The 22,251-nt window shown below is 38.4% G+C and overlaps 1 protein-coding gene across 3 annotated transcripts in view; it reads left to right on the top strand.

Annotated features, from left to right (window-relative positions):
- The window catches only part of SDK1 (sidekick cell adhesion molecule 1), a 407,664-nt gene that overhangs the window by 195,994 nt on the left and 189,419 nt on the right, over positions 1 to 22,251 (top strand). For all 3 annotated transcript variants that reach the window (XM_075767122.1, XM_075767124.1, XM_075767121.1), the window contains one exon: positions 2,963 to 3,096. In XM_075767122.1, coding sequence (XP_075623237.1) covers positions 2,963 to 3,096 — 134 coding nt within the window. The remainder of the gene's footprint in view (positions 1 to 2,962; positions 3,097 to 22,251) is intronic.

Raw genomic sequence — 22,251 nt, 5'->3', positions numbered from 1 at the left:
TAAGCAATCCCAAAGGATCAGTCTGCTTAGTTTACTTGCTTGGTTGCTCCTGTCTTGAAAATGTTAGTTTGAGTTAAACTCGATACTGCTTTAAAAAAAGCAATATTTATAGTTTCCATTAATTCTGTGCTGGGTATGAATTACTGACAGGTCCACTCCATCTGCTGCAGTCATCTTCCTCAAATATGCTGGTAAACTGAGCAGCCGGAATCAGCTTTTCCTTGGAACATTAGAGTGGTGCTGTCATAATTTAAAAGTTCTGTCAGACAATGAAAACAAACAATAAACCCAGGAAAACATGTTAAGCCAATTTGAGGGCGCTCTGTGCAGCTGTTGTGCAAAAAGTGGTTGCAACTCTGGTAAGGGCTGGGGCATGAATCTTCAGATGGTTTAGAAACATTGGAATTAATGAGTCCTTAAAACGTGACTAATTGATTTTCCTGATGCACGGGGGCTCATACTTGATCTAATAAAGCTCCCAGAGTCTGCAGCCTGTGAAGGCTCGTGTCTTGGTCTATACCTGTCTTTAGCTAATGAAATGGAACCATTCCATTTTTCACAGAATTATTAAGATATCAGTAACTCATTTTGGGGTTTCTAAATTAACATTAATTTGACTATGTAATTGATGAGCCCAAAGAGTTGTCTTCAGTAGTTTTTGTCTTCTAATTCTTTTTTTTCTGTGCAAATTAACATCAAACTTTTCACACTATTTTCAACATGGAATTTGTTTAGCCCTTCTGCACTGATCTTTTTAGATTCAAATACATGTATGGTAATTTAATCTTTAAAATTTACTTACATTTCACCTACAAATGTTACGTTTTGCTCACATTCCAATAAATATTTGTGTATTTTCTAAAAAATTTCTTCATTCTGAACAATTTTCTTAATAAATACATATTAATTCCCTTTGCTCTTGATTAGTTTATAATGAGTATATCGGTTTAATTGTCAGAATTTCCAACGAGTTTAATACTGATTGTAGCAATGTGCATCTCGCCGGTATTCAGGGATCACCTTTAAAACTTTGGTTACAGTTGCAGCTGGCATCAAAGCAGTCTGAAATATATTTCAGTATTTTCAAACAATCTTTCTAATGCCGCTTTCTTTAGAACTAAAGTAGAAATGAATGTAAATGTCATTGTCTTTTAATATTCAATTATTAGCACTTCATTGGAATTTTATCTTTATTTGCTTTATCAAATATCATATTAATTGCATTTTATATCCCCACTCTGTAAATCTATCACAGTTTTTTTGATTAATTTTCTAAGTCAATTAAGCTAATACAGGTTCATTGAATAAAGAAAAAAGTCATACTCTGGTTTGGGGTTTTTAATGCTTTTTATAATAAAATCTGTCAATAAAGATAATGTAAATGGGATCTTTAGCTGATGTGCAATCAGAGCTGAAAATATAGCCTTATATATTTTTCAGGAGACTTTTTTATTTATTGCTATCTACTGATAGCTTTATAGAAGTTCAGTGTTCTTTGTATCCACATTTGAAAATGGAAGTGGTCTGAATGAAACACACGCAGCCTTTGAACATGCTGTGTCTCACTGCCATTTTCTATGTCCCTTCCTACGTATAAAAAATGGCATGCTACAGTAGGAATGTATGATTTTCCCTATTGTTTTAAATGCTTTTTCAAAAGCAAAATAGTTGTGAATCATTAACGTTAACCACATCATGCCAAAAGAGGAAGAATAAATGCTGGAGTGTTCATTATTGATTGATTAGCGCTAAGTCGAAGTATTCGTACACTGACTCTTTTTGTAGGCCTATTGATGTATGAACTTGTTTCATCCAGTATAATAATTTTATATGTTGTTTCAACCTCATGCTCAAGGATATGACTAATAGCACAGCTGAACTCAGTGGGGCTTCTCATCAAGTAATATAAGTGAAGGTAGGAGTTTCTTGCTCCAAGTCTTGCATTCAGATTCCCAAGTTTGTGCCTGTCCCAGTCTGCATTAGTGTCAGCTCTTTGCTCCGCAGGCTTTCTCTGGAACTTTACGTGGTGTTCTATTCTTATCTGGTTTTTGAGCTTCCTGTGTCCTGTTCAGTTAAGCCCTTAAATCTTTACATGTTGTCTCTATATTAAACCTTTATTTTGTATAGTCAAGAAAAGACCTAATAGGTGTAAAATGTGAAGTAACCAACCCTATTGCAGTGCAAATGAGTAATGCTGCCTACAAGGGGAGACGTTGTTACGTAGCAGCCATAAGCAAGAATAGACTTGTGTCATACAATGACATTTATTGACTCTTTCAGGCCTACACCAGTGCTAACTACAGGGTTGTGCTTTCCTACCTGCTTTAGATTAAATGAAAACTCTTCCTTCCCTGTCTACACACAGATCATCTGTGTATATCAGTTAAGCTCTAGCTTGCTGATGTTCTTGTCTGTGATGTTGCGATAATTAGTGATGCCATAAATACAGAAAGTTTACATTCTGAGGTGCTGCTGCCTTTGACTTTTTACTTTTTTTTCCCCACTAGACTAGGTGGTGTTATTCCCTGACTGTCAGTCTTTAATAGAAATGGTTTCACTTGTTGAGAAGGATTTCAATAAAACTGGCTTTGCAGCATACCGACTTTTGCCAGGACTGTCGTCAACCCCTGACGATGCAGTTTGCAGGCTATTGGTCTCTGTTGTCATTTGCCGTTTCTTGTATAACTTCTTATTGCCATTTAAACTGTTCTAACTTCATATGTTGTAGCTTTCTGCATGTCACTGTACAAAATCTAAAGAGAGAGAAGGCTTAGAGTCATCAAAGATCTTAAGTATTACATGTGAATGTGTTTGAAATCAGGCTGGTTTTGATTTCCGAACATCTTGATTTAGATGACCAATGAATATCGTATCAGTCTGTCAAGTCTGAAGTGTTGTACAATTTTTGTCTAGTCGATACCATTCTTCTGGTTTCAACACGCTCTTTCTCTTGCCTCAATAGAGCCATCACACTGGAGAACCAGCTGGTCATTCTTGCAACATCAGTGACAGATGCAGGAGGCTACTATGTCCAGGCAGTCAATGAAAAGAATGGGGAGAACAAGACAAGTCCGTTTATTCATCTCAGCGTAACAAGTGAGTATCCAAATTCTGGATAATATGCTGTCGTACTGAGGTTGCAGGCAGTATCCACAAAAGTCTGCCCTAATAAAAAGAGCCTTGCTAGTAAAGGATTGGATCTGTAAAGGAGGTCAACTTTTTCTGCTTGGTTTGGAGCATGTTGAACTCCTCGTGCAGTAAGAGGGACCTAAGAGAGTATATGGCCTAGACAAATCATCCTCAAAGCCTTTTGTCTGATGGTTTGTTTTGTGCAAGGCAGGTACATGATGATATCCCTTGCTGTTTGTTGTGAAGTTGTGATCATAATTTCTTTTTAATGCAGGGGTTTGTAATGTATTGTTTTCCATTGTGCATAAGTAAACAAGTCACTCTTCTGAGTGCAATTTTATTAACGAGTCTATTCCCAGTCTATGGCATTATTTTTACCTGGAGTTATGACAGAGTCCCAGGGAACATGCATTTCATTGTTATTACTTATTATTTTACATTGCGCAAATTGTATTAACACCTACCGTTACAGAGGCGTTCTGTGAGTTGATTTTACAGCAAAGGGGGGGGGAAGCAGCAGAGCAATGGGGTCAGAATGGTGACAGCTAAAATAGGCACGTGTAAACCATTGTAAAACATTTACTAAACATGTTTTTGTGAAAAATTAATATTCTAAACACGTAGAATGATTTGCCTCCTTTTCTGAGGGCATTTGGTAAAGGTGTTTTTAATGCAGCAGCGGGAGTGTGTCAGTCTGCTGAGTGAACGTGGAGGTTTCTATTTTTGATTGTAGAGACAAGGAAGAGATGACTGGGTAAATTGTTGATGACGCTGGCAGCTTTGACAGGCTGCTCTTATGGCCTGGACTTCTAGAAGATGCAAAACTCTCAGCTCTAGATCAATCGCATGATCAGATGCCTGAGATCTCTTGATTCTGGGTACCGTTAGATTTGAGACGATCCCTATAGCTCACTTCCTTACAATAGCAAAACTGGGGCGTCTGGGTTTCTGGGCAGGAAATCTGGCAAATTGCTTTTTGAAATATGTTTATGTTGGTCAGAAGTTCATCAAAAACATGTTCCTGTGAAACGTTAATTTCTAAGAAAATATATATTTTTTTTTTCTGATAAAATTCCTAATCAGATTTCAAGGAAAGCTGTTCTCACACGAACAGTGGAAGCCCTGTAAGTGGGATCAAGGGCCACTAAGGGCAGGAGCTGTATGGTGGAGCAGACAGCAAAAGAGACAAACCTGTGTTTTCTTCCAGATAGGTTTATAAACTAAATGAACTTCTCAGGGTTTTATATGTATCTTTCTGAAGTAGAAATAATATTCCAAATCCACTTGTGAATTCTAGCTGTACTGTGGCAGGTAGATTGTAAACATTATTATTTCTGACAGTACAAAGAGGTGTGCTAACACTTTAGTAATTTCATTTTTAAAGCAAATTTGTATTGTTTGTATTACGTGACCAATAATGTACTTCCCACTTTAATTTCATATCTTAATTAATGCTAGAAATAGTCTGTGATCATGCATGCATAACAAGTGCTATGTAAAACAGAAGGTAATATGGGCATATGAAAAAGAAAACACTTCAAAATGCATACAGACTTGATACCATGAATGCAAAGTCTATCTGGAATGTGAAAAATAGGAAAGATTAAGTGGATAAAAGAAAATGGATTTGCTTGTTAAAATGAATATTAACCAACGAGGGTTTAAAATTGTCTTCTTGATATCCAGCATTATTAATGCTATATGTGTGTGTTGAAGAAAGGCATTCTGGCCAGAAGTCATTACAGGGTCTGTAAAGAAGATGAGATTAACGTGGTCATTCTCAACTTTGATCTGAGGGAGAAACATATGATACATAAACCTTTTTGGTCCAGTAATAGAAAATAATTGGCAAAAATATAGTCCTGAAACAATATGCAGAGAATCGTTGCAGAAAAATGATGTATTTTGCAAGAGTAATAAAGAATTCCAGCAAATGGTTGGAAACATATTCTGAAAGGTACATCCAGGTACAGAAGATATCACGTTGAATTGTCACTGTCTGAATCTTACCAGATGTTGAGTGATGGCACATGTCATTTTCCATTAGGATATGTATAAGATTTAAAAATCAAAATCTAATAAACCACAAGTAAAGTGGAATAAAGTCTGCTCACACAGAGATTGGATATATTAATTATTGAGTACAGCCTTGCTACATGACTCAGCATGCATATTGCCACTTTTACTGAGGGCAAAAGAAAAAAACCAAACCCCAACTATAGATAATTCCCAGGGCAATCGTCCACTGAGAACAGTGTAGAGATGCATAGCTTGTTATTCCTTGAAGGATATCGGTGTCAGACTTGCTGCAGCCTGTGGAAAAGCACATTCGCAGAATCAGGCGAACAGCCAAGGAAGCTGTAAGCGATCCTGTTCTGGTCCGAAATACAGTAGGAAAAAGGTATAGCCCTGTGGTGGGTTGACCCTGGCTGAGGGCCAGGTGCCCACCAGAGCCGCTCTATCACTCCCCTCTTTCATTAGACAGGGGAGAAAAGGTACAATGAAAAAAAAAAACTTACGGGTCGAGATAAGGACAGGGAGAGATCATTCTCTAATTATCATCACGAGCAAACAGACCGAACTTAGAGAGGGAATTCATCTTATTTATTACTAAGCAAAACAGAGTAGAGGAATGAGAAATAAAGCCAAATCTTAAAAACACCTCCCCCCACCCCTCCCATCTTCCGGGCTCAACTTCACTCCCGGCTTCAACCTCCGCCCCCCCCAGCGGCACAGGGGGACGGGGAGTGGGGGTTACGGTCAGTTTCCTCACGCGGTGTTTCTGCTGCTTCTTCATCCTCAGGGGAGGGACTCATTGTTCCCCCGCTCCAGCGGGGGTCCCTCTCACGGGAGACAGTCCTTCATGGCCTTCTCCAATGTGAGTCTCCTCCACGGGGTGCAGACCTTCAGGAGCAAACTGCTCCAGCGTGGGTCCCCCACGGGGTCACAAGTCCTGTCAGCAAACCTGCTCTGGCATGGGCTTCTCTCTCCATGGGGCCACAGGTCCTGCCAGGAGCTTGCTCCAGCGCGGGCTTCCCACGGGGTCACAGCATCCTTCAGGTGTCTCCACCTGCTCCGGCGTGGGGTCCTCCACGGGCTGCAGGTGGAATCGCTACACCCCCTCATCCTCCCTCCATGGGCTGCAGGGGGACAGCCTGCTTCACCATGGTCTTCACCACAGGCTGCAGGGGAATCTTGCTCCGGTGCCTGGAGCACCTCCTCCCCCTCCTTCTTCACTGACCTTGGTGTCTGCAGATGTTCTTACATCTTTTCACTCCTGTCTCCAGCTGCAAAAGCTCTCTCTAACTGTTTTTTCTCTTTCTTAAGTATGTTATCACAGAGGCGCTGATTGGCTTGGCCTTGGCCAGCGGCAGGTCCATCTTGGAGCCGGCTGGCATTGGCTCTATCAGACACAGGGGAAGCTTCTAGCAACTTCTCACAGAAGCCACCCCTGTAGCCCCCCCCCCCCCCCCCCCCCCCCCCCCCCCCCAGCCCCCCCCCCCCCCCCCCACCCCCCCCCCCCCCCCCCCCCCCCGCTACCAAAACCTTGCCACGCAAAACCAACAGAAGCCCTGAGCTATAGGGCCTTATATTGCAGATTAAAGTTAACACCTTGAACTGTAGCTGAAAGTAAATGGAGTTTGAGCAACATCTGGAAAATATACTAAACTGTCCTTCAATTAATAACTATATTTGATACACGTTGAATAAGAAGAGTTGAGGATGTTGAACGTGTTTCAAAAATATAGTCTAAAAGCTTCAATCATGGTGAATTCTCCAGTAGGGCTCTGAGTATTAAAGGTAAAGACATTTTGTTTCTTGTCAGTCTAACCTATAGCTCATTGAGTTCCAAGAAGCGTGAAGTCTTACGTGCACCCATCGCCCCCTGATTACAAATGTAATGCAGTAAAACAGCTTCAGAAGAACAAGCCCTCTGCTTTCTTCTACTGTGCTTGGGTTTGCTTTTTCTCTATGTTCTGAGGTTGGTCAGACATTGAAAACGTAGGCGTGAGAATGTCTGGGTTTAATGAAAATCAACAGATCTTTAGGACATCTTGGTGTTTTCAGACATGTACCCAGTGTGCATTACTGTGGTGTTTTTTTCCTAAAATATGCTTTGCACTAAAGATGTATTAGGCAATAGATATAGTTATTTTAGGAGAAGATCCAAATGTTAAGCAGTATTTTTCCTTAGAGCTGAGTCCCTAGCTTGGTTAAACACTGGTGTTCTGTGGGCCTGCCCTCTAAAACCATGTGGCTTAATCTGAAAGTCCAGGTCATAGGATGAGGTGCAGTCTGACTATGCTTGAAAACAATGCTTGTTTCTTTCAAGTGGATGTGTTTCCACCGATTTCAAGGGGATTAGATCATCTCTGAGGTCACAGGCTCCGGTGAAATAAAAATTATGTCCAACAGGCAGCATTTTGGGAATAACATCACATCTGAAGTTAGTATGAGATGTCATAAATTAGTCCTAAACCTAACTTGTCTTAAAATCAGATGAACTGTATACTAAGCTAATGAAAACCTTCCCTTTTTTTTTTTTTTTTAACTGTATGTCCCAGCTTTCATGTAAATAATGCAAAATTTTGGCTAGGAAAATTGGGAAGTCTGAAAGTCAAGAGTTTGGCAACAGAAATAGTAACAAAACTCAGGGTTTTTTTGACTCTAATACATCACGTACTCGCTGTTGAAAATTCACTATTTCTGTTTTGGAGGATTTCAGTATTAACTCCATTGCTAGAACTTCCCAACTTAACTAGAGAGGTGTGAGAGTTAAGATAACTGAACTGTCACGAGCTGCTTGGTTGCGAATGTTCCTTTTCAATACAAACAATTGGGAAATCCTTAATGTTCTTTCCTGTTTCCATGTATTCAACAATAGATTTGACAATAATAGCTTAAATCGATCCTTAATTCTTTAGGCTTTTTCTTTTGTGTCTGTTCTCCCACAGATAGACATACACTGCAGCACAGATGGTCAGATCTCTTCCTAAAGACTCTGCCTTGTCAAGGGGATAAAATTACATGTTTTTCATCTTACTACTGTTGGCAGGACACTTAAAGATCTTGGTGTTCATAACAGTAAAGTTATCGTAAAACTCTCATTTCCTCGACAGCCATACTCTGTGTATCAGCTAAGTTTTTTTTCCAAAGCTTTGCCTCCAAGCCTCTTACGGTTATTGTATGGAAGTTAAAAAAAAAAAAGACAGACTGATACATGGTATGTTGCTCTAGGCTGTGCCACTTGTGCATGAAGGTGTTTTTTGGGGAAAAGGAGAGCAGGGGTATTAAGAGCTTCTTAATGAAACCGTAAGAATTTCCAGTACATAAGTCAAGAGTTTTTAGGTGGGGGCAGGGGGAGGAGATTCATAGGGAGCTTTTTATTACTTGTAAAGAGCTGGCTGAGGTATTCACCGCAATGTACCCAATGCCTGTCCTTGTTACTTTATTACATGACGACATGGCAAGACTCTGGTGCTGCTTTAGAAGTTTGAAAAGCCCTGCTGAGATTTTTCTGTCATTAACTTCAATGCACCGCTGTAGATGCGAGCTGTGTTGGCCCAGTCTTAGAAACTTTTAACAACATACACTGCTCTTTCAGACCTTAGTCGAGGTATTTTATGAAGAATTCGAGAAAGTGTCCCCCAGTAAATGATTTAAATGGCAAGTTTGCAAAAGGTGGGTATGTGTAAGCTGTTGTGACAGCTTAGATACTCCTGCTTCAATTGGTTTTGCAGCGCTAATCATCTGGAACTGCAATTCAGGGCCTTGCTTCTGGACCTTCTTGTTAAGCTATGAAATATTGAGATGCACGTCGCTTCAATAGATTTATTAGTAAATTAGATAGTCTCAAGACCTATTCATGACACTAGGAGATACAGAGTGTTCTGCAAGCTGACGTCTTTTTCTGATGCAGGCTTTGTAAAAACAGAAAACAAGATTGATGAAAATTTTAAAAACCTTGCCAGCCAGCATTTCTGAAGAGTCAAAGATAATAAAGCCAATTATCATTTAACGAAGATAAATTTTTCCCTTGAGCACTGGCAATGCTTTAAAAAAAAAGTAAAACAAGAAAAAGGAAAAAAAAAAAAAGTTGGGGACTGAAAATTAAACTCCTGGCTTGGTTGCATTGCAATTAATTTAAAATAGGAAGGTGTCATGTCATTCTGCCCAGCTTCCGCTTGCAACAAGAATTTTACTCTGTTACAGCAGACATTGACTTGAGGCTAAAGAGACCCTGTTCATCTGGTTGGCGCCTATTTTGTTCTTCAATTTAATGTATCAAAACATAAATTCTATAGAAGGGCAGAGTCCAATTTCAGACTCGCAGAGTACTGATTTTGCACTGAAAGTTTTTGTTGTTTTTCTATTATAAAGAAAGGTTCTCCCAATAGCACAAGATGTTTAGGTCACTTTCAGTGTCTGTAAAAATGAAATATCCTTTACATTGTTAGAAAAGAAAGGAGGGGGGAAATGCCATATTATCTGTTGGTGTATTTCGTTGGATATTACTTTTGACATCCTTCTGTCAGGTTTGTTGAGGAGGTTAAGTTTTTCAGAAGATTCTGAGAAGCCATTTCCCTCTCTGGAAGAGAATGTTTCATTAACATAATTTTTCATGTTAACTATCAAGGTTTGTTCAAGTCAGCAGATGTTGAGGATCCTTCCTGGATATGTTTGAAGCTGCTGCATGAATTTTTCATAGCTAGTTCCAGCTTTCAGGTGTAGACAGGAAAAACACCAGGAATGGGCTGGCACCCCCAGGGAATAAATATTTCTATTCCGAGGTCAAAGTCACACAAGCTCTATAAACTTGTCAAACTGCTTTTAGTTCGTGCCAAGGGAATTTACGCTGCTTAGCCTCTCTGGGTCAGTGCTGTTGAGGTGAAATTAGTACTTCAATGATGCTTGCTTGTTTGGTTGGCTGGTTTTGGTGGGGGAAGGAGAAGGAAGATGGGATGAAATGAAATGGCATTTCTATGCTGTGACTCTGCATGATTGCCTGAGGTTCTGACCAAATGCCGGGGCAGTCCAACGTAGCTCAGCCCTCTGTGCACTGGTTTTAAGTCACTGAAATAGTGACATTTTTTTCCTTTCCCATTTTCTATGCAGGCTTTCCTTTCTCTTTGTCAAGCAGAATTTCCAGGAAGGATACTCGAGTGGTTGTGTTGTGTGTGGCTTCATGAGTAAATGTGTGCCTCTTCCTTTGGTGGTCACTTAAGGTTCTTTTGTTAACCAAAATGTTAATTTGAAGGAGATTGTAGAAGTCTTCAAGATTTAAAACTGTGTAAATGCCATCTTTAATACCGTGGTAAAATACTGTTTGTCTTCATGCTTTTTCTTCAGTTGTAGCTCTGATCTGCTCTAATACTAAAGGACATACATTTTTAAATGGGGATCTTTTATTTCTTATTGTTTTGTGAACAGATGGAGTATGACTTAACCATGCTTTTGAGATTATATACGTATATGTCAGTCAAATGCATTTTAGTAACAATTACAGCTATAACAAAAAGGACTAAATTGAGTTAAAGATTTGTTTGATGTATTGGAACAAATGTTAATTTAAGCTTTATCCAGAGCTAGGAATTTCAGTGGAGGCTGATATTCTCAATGGTTTACCCTATTATCTACTGCAAAAGGGATACTGTATTGCAGTGTAGAATCATTTTATATGTATTGCAAAGAGATAACAAATGATGTTCAGGTCTTATTAGTGTTCCTGGACTCCAGATTTCATTGTTGGTTGTTTTTTTTAAGCTTCAGCCAGATCTTTTCCATAATTCTCTACCTTTCTTCTCCTTAAGGAGAAAGCTTTCCTCACTTTTAACTCTAGTGATACAGAGGGAAACTTGTGGTTAAAATGATAGATTGCTAAACTGCAGGAATAATGATGAGGCCAGGATGAGCCAAGAAACCTCTGTGGCAGCTTGAGCTTTTCTTTGGCTTTACCCAAATATTCTATCAGTGCTCTTTCTCATAAATAGCAGAAATATTGGTTGGTCTCCGATTTCTTCTTCCTCTGGACTACTTTGGATAATAGTTATTGCCACACATAGTAGCAGTCCCTGTCCCAGGCTACTAGTGTCTCCTCTGCTGGTAGTTTTTGCAATGGAAAGGTAATAAAATAAACATTCTGTAAGATTTTTTTCAATCTTATTATTGAAGAGAAATTAAACACCCAAAATCAGCATAAAACATATTTAAATATCTGGCACTTAATTTTCATCATGTTGCATCAATAAATGTAATAAAGTTTTAAATACGTGGTTTATGGAAAGAATAGTTCCTTCCTTTTCTCCCAAATGCAGCAATACAGCCCTGCAGTGATGGGGACCCGTTGCTAGCTGGGGGAGCTGGGGAAACGCACCCGAGTTGAGCGTGTGTTCCGTCGGCATATGCACGTGTATTATGCATACTGCTCGGCAAAAACGGCAAATGCTGAAATTTCTGTAATCTAACTGATTTTTTTAACATAGCTTCTTGTTACGCTTGTCTGTTTATAAGCTTTGGGGGTTTGTCTCTGTAAGAGAGCTGGAATACACACACTCAAAAAGCTGGTTTGTCTCCTAAACCCTTTATTTATATCTGACACGTGCAATTAATCTCTCCCTATCTCTAATCACTTTTGCTATTACATTCATCGGAGTGATTTGTATCCTATCTCTGTCACTGCTCTGTAATTGATATGTGGAGATAAGAGATTCTTAGAGGACACAAACAAGGAAAAGAGAAAATTGAATTTACCTTGCAACCATTTTATAAAATGTGACATACATCAATTATACATGCCATCCAGGAAAATGCCATCTTGAACAAACTGTGATGATTTGTTGGAAGACCAACACAAGAGAAATGCCAGAAAACTTTTCTGGACGGAAAAGTATTGCTAGTTCAACAGACAGACTTTTCAATCTCACTGATTCACCTACAATTTATAAATAATACTGCAGAATTTACAAAGAAAGTATCATTTTTGGTCAGTGTTTTTCTTCTGTCAGTCTTGTACTAATACTCTAGTGTGGAATAAGATGAAAGGAAGCTGCTGAAATAAACATTATCTTGATCAGACATAAAAAGATGATGTTAGTTACTCAAGATTGAATCATCTTTCATGAGCAGAAATGGTAAAATTGATAGTACAGTCCAATTCCAACTTAACCATGTTCTACCATAAAAATATTTCTCTTTAGTTTATCTTTTCCATTTCATTGCAGGGAGAAGTGAACGAACTTTCCCACTCTTCTTTAAAGAAGACTTTGTGCTTGTGATTAGTTCTAATTGTTGATGTGAGAGTAGTAGTTCCTGTCCATACTTGTAAGTTTTAGTAGTACTTTGGGATCTTGGAAAAGCTTTTTAGTATGTACTGATAATATTACAAAAACTAGTATCTAGTACACAGATATGATAAAGAATATGATAAGAGTAATAGAAATCACAAAACTCGGGAGATTTAAGTCGAGCAACATCCAGCATTGGTCACTCACTGGGACTGTCGGACTGGCAAGCAGTCTTTTCTTTAAATTGTTTACTTCTCTGTTATCATGCCTGCCCAAGAGAAACTGTACTTTCTAAAACTTCCAGAGGAGACAGAAGTACAGTGATTTGTAGGCATTTATAAAGGAGCTTTGCATTTCAGTTTATGTAAGTATCATAATTCTGAAGTTTTAAAAGGAAAAGGAGCTACTGGAGACTTGCATATCAATTTACGCCTTTTGAAGATTACCTTTTGATCTCTTATGAGTCCCATTCCGCTATGCCATACTCCTGGAGTATTCTAAGTAGCTGACTTGAAATCTTTCACTTTGTTTCCCATCTTTACGCAGTTGGACCTATTTAAAGTATAATTTTCACTTATTTAAAGTTGCTAAACCCTACTGAAGATGCTTTTTACCAAGAAACTAAGAGTCTGTGACTTCCTGAAGGGAGCTTTAGCTTAAACATGCTATTTTAAAGAAAAAAATATCACATTTAGAGACAAACATCCATGTAATACATGGCTGTGACAGCTTTGCACTGTTCTGTAACAAGATCGGTTGTCCTGGCTGGTCTGTGAACAAGAGAGTAAAAAGGTCCAGAGCTCTTGCTTAGGAAAATAGTGAGGAGCATCTTATTTCTTCTGAACTGGATACACTTGCAGAATGTGGGGATTTTTTTATTCACAGGAGTAGGACTCTGCAATTTAGAAAATAAGTAATTTGGGAACTATCGATGGCATTCTTTAAATTGCCATTGTGTTAGGCAATCTCGAAATGTCTTACATAAATATCATATATATATCTATATATGTTATACGTATCTGTATAAACAATATAGATAAGGAATAATAAATATGCTCAAAACAGATGTTTAATAGTACAACTTTTGCACTTACTCATTTACTGCAAAAGCTTAAATAAGTCCTAAAGATTGTATTACACATGCTAAGGGTCTGCATGGCAGAACCCCCCCCCAGCATCGTTACAAAAGTAATTTTCATCTCAAGCTTTCACAAACATATGGTTGCTTGAACGTTATCATTTTAAAAACTCTTCACATTAAAGATGTTTTTAATTTCTTCTCAATATATGTCACAGAACAGGAAAATTGAATAAGATAGAAACCCCTCACATGTCTGTGTCATTGTTTTGCCAGATAGATGTGATTTGTCTCAGTAATTCCAAAAGTGCACACAAGAACCTGTATATAAAGAAAAAAGTGAAAAAACAGTGATTACAACTGCAACATAAGTATTGGAGAGTCAGGATGTGCCGGATTCAAGGTCGTCCTTGAATTTTAAAACTTCTTTGTATAGACGCATTACGCCAGGACATGTAATGTGATTGTTACTGCTCTTTTGTTCCTTAGAAAAGATGGAAGTTGCTTACTTAGACACTGTCTGACTAGTTTTGGGGTTTTTTTTAAATGAGTTAACCTATTTTTGTTCCGGATTTTAACAAAAAAAAAGTTTAGGATTGGAAACCTTTTTAGATTTTGGATTTGCTATGAATTTTGAAGTAATATAGAACAATTGGACCTTCCCACCCCATTTGTAATAGGAAGAGAAACTCAGAATTGATGGTAACCTGGGTTGTTTCACCTGATGTACGTAAAAGCTGCATTGATTTCTCATCCACATGGTTGTACTATGGGAGCTGTAAATTGCGGATTCAGGATGTTTGTTATCCTTCGGTTCTGTACTACTCGGTTTCCCATATTGTCATTTGCATCCAGGGAGTGGTTAGACATCGGAGTAGTCCAAGCTGTGGTTCTCTTTTCCCTTACAGGCTCTGCTGTAAGGTGACAGACATGCTGATTTATTTCATGTGCGGAATGTTGTCTACACTTTTAATTCCATTAGAAATAATCTGTAATGCAAAACTCTGCCTTTTTATGGTCGATAAATCATTTTAGCTATGGAATGTGGGAAAAAGTTACAACTCCTATAATCTGGGAGAACATCACTGTTAAACAGTGTATCTTTAAAGGACTGTAAGCTTTCTGCAATAAAAATGAAGGAACACGGCAGCCAGGAAGGTGCACACAATGTCTCTAAGGCCCTGTTTGTGCAAAATTGTTATCAAATTTTGTACAGCTATACTTGCTGTTAAATTTATTTACAAGCTGAGAACAAGTAGCTCACTGCTGTTGTGTGTAGGGAAAATACCGCAGTGGACAGTCTGTTGCATGAAGAAGGAAAGACAAGGGAAGTTGTGCGTGGAGAGGTTTTTTTAATTCCCCACTTGTTCCTAATGCACTGAGGAGGGATAAAAAGAAAAGCTTCCTTATTTACTCCATGTTGGCTGTATTTTCATCTGCTCCGCAAAGCCGCATGCTGATAAACGTGACTTAGTGGAGGCTTAAAAAGCCAGCAGTGCTGGGAAAGAAACTGCGCACCCAGTGCTGCCTTCACCTATCCTTGTGGGTTTATCAGATCGCTGTGAGTGATACTGTCACAGCTATTAAAGACAGTAATTGGTAGTGAGTGATTAAAATTGCAGATGGCCTTTTGAAGGTGATTATGAATATTAAATTGGGTCTGTAAAAGCTAGCTAAAAAGGCCCGTGAAACTGAAAAGTGAATATGCTGAGGATAATTGCGTAAAAAGAGGATCTCGCAGGCATGCTATGCTCATCCAACCCCCCCACCCAATCAATCAATCAACCAACAAACCCCAAGAAGTAAATTATTCAAGTGGACCTATTGCATCAATGGAATTGGAACTAAATATCTGCCTTTTTAGGCTCTAAATCCCTCTGTGCAGAGTACTTAATGCATCTCGCTCCTCTTTATGTCAAATGTTATCTCAGGTCCATCGCTGTCATCACTGAGCAGTGGTAGGTCTGCACAGTCCCCTATGCCATGCCATGCTGCGTCATTAACGCTGGTCTTTTCCTGTTCTTTTCCAATTGTAAGTGATTATGACAAATGTTCCTTTCCACATCGCCCTGGAAAAAGGCCAAGAATTACTGTGGAGTGACTTAATTTCATTTGTTGAACTTTATCTAACAAAGCAAAGGTTATATGGGAATCTTTTTTTTTTTTTTTTTAAACTGAAAAAGCAAAGGTTCATTCTGTTCCCTAATTTAAAAATGGAAACTTGAGGTGCAAATAAAGGTAGAGAAAACTGAAAAATAAACTTCATTTTGAGCCCTGTTTACTCACATGTATATTTTAATACCAGTGCAGAGAACTTCCACATATGTCTAAAAAGCTTGTGAACTTAGAGCCTGAGGAACCTTTTTCTTGTGCATATTGTGGTTATAGACTCATCGCTTTCTGACCAATTTCTTGCTTTCAAATAACAGAATTTTGTATGGTTGCTTATATGTCAACGTATTATTGTTGTATTGATCTCAAACTTCATGCTGACCTATCTAATCTGCTCTTAAACTGTAAAACACCACAGGATTTGTTGTGAAAATTTAGATAAATTTACTTTGCATTATTATTACCTTTGGTGTGACAGGAATAATTTGTGTAATCATTTAAGGAGCTTTTTCCCCTTCAGACAATATTTCTGCTTACCTGAATTTTGTGGTTATTGTTATGTTAGTGCGTTTGCATATTGATTCTTCATCTAAATTAATATTATTTCACTTATGGATATTCCCTTGGTAAATTTGATAGAGAATTCTGCTTATTCCACTACAATAACACTTATTTCTCACCACGCTGGCTTAGGAACTGGCCTCCTTGACAAAAACATTTGTGCTATGCAAGTGTTTTAAAAAGCTATGCTAAAAAAATACGCAACTAGTTGTTATTGCTTCGTTGCTAGTCAATGCAGCAGGCATCTTTCTAAGGGATAGGTGCTCTACGCAGATGCTCAGCACTTCCCTCTGACTGTGGGAAGACAAGTTCCACCTTGTAATGCAAACAGACAATGCCCAAGAAGTTATGAGGAACTGAAAAAATAAGAGGATTGTCTTTCTATTGAAAGAAGCAATGAATTAGAATATGATGATATTATGTTTTTCCACCCTCAAGGCAGCATGTAAATTTTAACTCTTCAGGGAGTGTCTTGCAAGAAATACAAGCACAGTAAATGTGGCAAGCTGTTTAAAATTGAAAGCATCTTGAAATAACTTGGATTATTAGTTGCATCTTTGCTTTTTGGAAAGGATATTGATTTTTTTTTTTTATGCGATTGGCATGATGCGTTGCAACTTTGAGGGCCTGGGATCCTTTGAAAACAATGTGCTGTTGGCCATGGCGTCAGCAAGCACAAAGACTCGCGTTGGATGCGATGAGGAGAGGAAGACTGCCTTTGATTAAATTGTGGCTGACAGATCTGATATGTTCATTGATGAAGAGGGCAATTTGCACTTCATAGGCTAATGAGGAGAAATATTATGGAATCTGGCAGACCTTTTTGGACTTGATGGTGACTGCTGAAGTCCTGTCTTGAGTATAATGTGGAATTTATTTTGAAAAAATGAGTCTGGGATAGTTACACCTTTTTGTTGCAGCTTGTAATTGCACTGATACCTTGCCATTCCTAGAGGCACAGGAATAGTCAGCTGGGCTAATTGCTTAGGGCTTTTTTTCATGGCTTAAAGATGGAAAAAGCAGTGTAATTTTAAAAATTCACAGATAATTTTTTTTTTTACAAGATTGTTACAAATGCTTTCAAAGGGTATTTGTAATGGCAGAAGTGACAGACCTCTAATTAGTGTGGCAGTACGAGACACTGTAGCATATGTGCTCTACGAAGGAGAGGGATGAAATAACACTGTTTATCTGGAGTTTATAGCTAGCAGATGCAGGTAGATAGTGTTTTTCTTGGTTCATTCTCACTGTGCATACCAGAGGAGGTGTTTTTAATTTTGTCAAAATATTTCCGAGTTGTGAAAATTAAAACATACAAGTTATGAATTTACTGTGAATAATGATGGAGCTGTTGTCCTGCAAGCCTTTGCAAGCACTGTTTCTTTAAGGCAACTTCTTTTCAGAACTGTTTTTTGCTACTTTTAAAGCAATAAAGCTATTTTCTGGAAAAGGATACTGTGTGTTTAAAGTAGAGGTTTATGCAGTCAGCTGACAGGACTCTATTACAGTCTTTAAAAGACTGGGTTTTAACGAATCAATTATCCTGGTTTAGTTTTGTGCGGATCGGGTACTTCATTTCGGTTTCACTTCATGATGTCGCAAGCAACCTTGATGACTTCTTAGTATCTTAATACAGTATTTACACACGCTTCATGATGCGGTATATCAGTGGAATGGGAAGTACAAAAGTCATTTGTGTGTTAATGCTGGAGATATGTTTGTCATAAATGCTTATCCTTAACTGGGTGGTATTTTGTAAATATTCATAAGAAGTGAATATGATTTACCTAAGCCATATTTGTGATGTAGAAGTTTCAGTCCTATCTCTTAATAAGAATTTTTGAAAGTAAATTTAACCTTCATGGTGTAGCTTAAGCTATATGATTTATAGAAAGTTTTGCGATTGAGTGCAAAGAGCAAACCAGTCTGCGCTGATGACCCTTCTGACTCCAGAAGTGGTCTCTGGAAAATCACTGGCCTGTAATCAAATGGCTCTGCAATTTAGCTCATTGTAGCATCCTATTGTTTTTCAGACATAGCTATTAAAACAAAAAAAAAAGAGGAGGGGGAAATACAGTTGTTATAGACAGTGTGTGTTGTAAAGAGTAGAACATATTGTGAAATCTGTCAGCTTTTGAAATATATGACGGAAGCCCCCCTCTTTCTTTTTTAAAGGTGCAGTGGTGTGTTTTAAGTTGTCTCCACAGCCTTAACTGGAGTGGGCTTGTGTTAGAATGAGGTGAAGGTGAGCTGAATTGAACAATCAAGTCAAAAGGAAGAGAGGCTTGCATCAAAGCTGTCTCATACTTCCTCTCTCTTCTGCAAATTCAGCAATATGAAAGGAGGGGGCTTGTCTACAGAGCCAGAGTTGTTCCTTTTGATGAGCCCGTAAGAACAATGTAAGATATCTCTGCTTTTCAACCTTGATCACCACAGGAACTTTAAAATCCACGTTTCAGAAAGGAATCCTGGGTAGCAGTATGCGGAAACATGCAGAGTTCACCAAAACTGCACGATGGGTGTAAAATCTCAGTGAAAAGTGCCAGTCCTGATTGAGGGAAGGAGTGCGCTGAATCACGGAAACACATACGGCTCTGAACGCGTTGCTTCCGTCAGGGTGTAGGCCACAGTTTTATGAGCTTTGCAGAAAATGGGGACAGGTTTTTTTTTACTTTTTTTTTTTTTAAAAGAATGTATCACATGCAATCCGTTCAGAAATTACAAAGTAAGCTTAGGAAAGAATAAGAATCTTCTGTACGTCACAGCAGGTTACTGTTGTAAGTAATTCTCATTTTGCTCTGATTTTACCAAACAGTGAATTTTGAAAACAACATAACCAAGTTGTTTATGCAGTTAAGGATTTATGGGAATGTGATTCTCATTCACAAGGGAAGTGTGCGTGTGAATGCTTTTTTACAATATGCCACCATGATCCTGAAGTAATTCAGAGATTGATTTGTAAAACATTCTGAATCAATTAAGGCTTTAATCAGCAAGCGGCAAACTTCAGATGGCTTGTGGACTAATTTTACCATCTCCCATCAACATGAACCTAAGCTGGAAAAAGAAAACAATTAAGGGGATGTAATTATCTGTCCTGATTACTGAATTAGAAGAGTTTGTGTTTATTCCATCACTATGTAAAAGGAGAAATCTGCCTTGAAAAACAATTTGAGGCAGCTACTACATTGCCAAGGGTTTGCAGGGTGCAATGTAGGTGTTTGCTAGGACAGTTTTGGGAGAGGTTTGTAGTCAACGACTGTCATACAAGTACCGTATATCGAGCTTTGGGGGCTGTCGCCTGACAGCTCCGTAGTGTTCTATGCAAGATCTAGTACTGACAGTATTTTTCCTCGCTGCACTTAAAATGAGTTTGGATTTTCAAGGCAGAGTATGATCTGCAGTTATTTGTCCAAGCATATATTGGGTGCTTATATCTAGTGATCACAGAAAGATCTTGCAGTTTCTAGAAGCCAGGAATTAATGTTTAAGTTCCCATACGATGACAACCTTTCTAGAAAGCAGGGAGGGAAGAGCATCTCTGCGCGATCAAACTAACTGTCTAATTATCCCGTGGTGGTGTCTTTCTGCTACTGAGTGGAATTACTTTAAATTATTGGTGTTTTGCTTGACTTCAAATGAGAAGAGCTTATAGAAATATACCAAACTTATCATATAATTCTTTCTCAAACCAAACTTTTAGGTTTGGTAGGATTTTTATTTTCAGCTTAGCAGAGAGATAACTACAGATTTGCGACAGACCTTTACTTACCCTTTATATCGTCCCCGATCTGATCAGAATCCACAAATTGCATAAAACCTCTCATAAACCCCCAGCTTACAACACTAGTGTAATTTCTCTTTGAATATTTAGCAGAATGTTAATCCTGACATATTTAGCTGCCGTGCTGAAGGATTGTTGCTGCGTTCTGTGCAAAGTTCAGAATGAATGCCCAGAACTCCAGTGAGTTATAGGTCAATTACAGTAATTGGAAGGAAACGTAAACAAGAAACCTTAGTAGTAGCCAGCAGAAGTGATACCTCTATTTCTTATTAATGAGCAGTAAACAAGCCTGTCACCAATCGCTGATTTTGATAAATGTGCCATATAACTTACTCCTATAAATGGTATCATCTCTACGTGGCGTATGTGTCTCTTGGTAGTCGTGGGTTTATTAAATACTGTTGAACAAAATTTTCAGTTGAATGAGATTAAAACTGTCTCCTTAAGGAAACTGAACTTTATTTAAGCAGGAAAAGATAAGGCTGCCTCATCCACGTTTACTTTACAGAAGGCTGATTTTTATAGTATTGGTGATAATTAATGGCTTAGTATATTTTGAAACTTAAGTTATGTTGTTATGAAATAACCTGAAAGTACAGTCACTGTACAAATATAAATTACATCCTATCTGCTAGAACACACTAGTATAAAGGCCCAACCAGTCTCTCATTTACACAGTATCACGTAAATTAGAGTTTAATAGTATTGTAATTTATGCAGATTTAATAAATATATTTGACTTTCGGAGCAATAAAATGGGTTATGGCATTATCATAAAGGTAATTATTACTGGTATTGTCTGCTGCATTTCATTTTTTAAATTAAGAAAATCCATAATGATAGGTATGTTTGAGGGAAATATATGATGCTCCCTGAGGACCTTTAGTGTTCATACTCTCTTAATTCAGTACTGTATGCTATCTGGAGTTGCCGGGTTATGTTGCTCCTGGCAGGATCCTCCATGAACACCACCTGCCTCTTCAGAGACAAGAAATAACTGTACTTATGTTATTTTCCTTTGTCATGTAGTCTGGCTAGATGAATAAGGAAAAGTCTTTGGAGACATTCTGGTTGCCAAAGCCAGCCCAGTGCAGGGCAGGAGGGGGAAAGGACTTCGTTCTTCTGAAGAGTGTGATATTGTGAAGGGTCAGATAATCCTGCAGGTAGAAGAAACGACAGCTTCCTTTAGCTATACCAGCTTACAGAGTGCAGCAGGACAGATAATCATCAGCGTCTGGTTTCCTTGCACAGCTTCACAAAAAATCTCACAGAGCACTTGTTTAAAACTGGGAATTTGTTGCACTCATGGAATGCTGTGTAGAGTACTGAAAATGTGAAGGTTAGGCCATGGACATATCTCTAGGCTTACAGAAACACATTCCACAAAGAATTTTGTGATTAGGAGACTGGAGAGAACAACAAATCACAGAGTAAAATAGGAGTTTCAAAGCAAAGGTATACTCTTATCTGCAAGAATGTACCAGATACTTTAAATAACATTATTTTAAAGTCATCTAAGGCTTTAAGTGCTGTTGACAAGTTGTGTATCCACTTATTGGGCACCCTGAGGTCTAACTGGACAGAGATTTCTTGGTGTATTTGAAGGACTGAGCAAGTTTCAGACTGTTACCCAATTTGGCATCCACAATACAGATGTGCTTTGTTCTAAGACCACTTGAAACACACCAGTTGTGTGTTTCTTTGGGTTTTTGACTTGGAATTCTTACTGATCATGATTATCTTTGCAATATTCCACAAATTCCTCTCCTCATAGCTATCACTTCTCACGGGATTCTGAAATTATTCATGGAAGGGATCTATTTGAGCAGATTGGCCACAGTAGTGTTTCACATGGACTGAAGCATGGAGCGAGAAGACATTGGGGTGAGATCAGGAAATGTCTAGAGCAATATATTTTGAGGAAAAGAGTAAATTGTAATAGGCAATGAGCTGGTGGGAGGTAGGGTCTTCTCTTATGCCAGAGCTGGCTTCCTCTCCTGTGTTGATGGACAGACAGCATTTTGGACAAATGTCATATCAAGAGATGAAAGAACAAGTTTCTTCGAGAAACAAGCTTAGAAAGGCTGCTTTTCTAATGACTTGGGAAAAGGCAGTCTGCAGTCAGTCTGCTCCTCTAGTAACCAAAGGGCAAATAAATGTTAAATCTGATTTCCCCTGGAGACGATGAGCAAATTATTGAGAATGGGGAGTATATGCAGAGTTGCTACCTCACCTGGTGAAATAGTATTAGCAGTACAGGTTTTTGCTTACCATGACTATCGCAAGGTTTCTTTGTTTACTAG

Source organism: Balearica regulorum, chromosome 15, assembly GCF_011004875.1.
Source record: "Balearica regulorum gibbericeps isolate bBalReg1 chromosome 15, bBalReg1.pri, whole genome shotgun sequence".
NCBI lineage: Eukaryota > Metazoa > Chordata > Aves > Gruiformes > Gruidae > Balearica > Balearica regulorum.
Note: the sequence above shows the minus strand (reverse complement) of the source record. Positions and strands in the feature narration are given on the sequence as shown.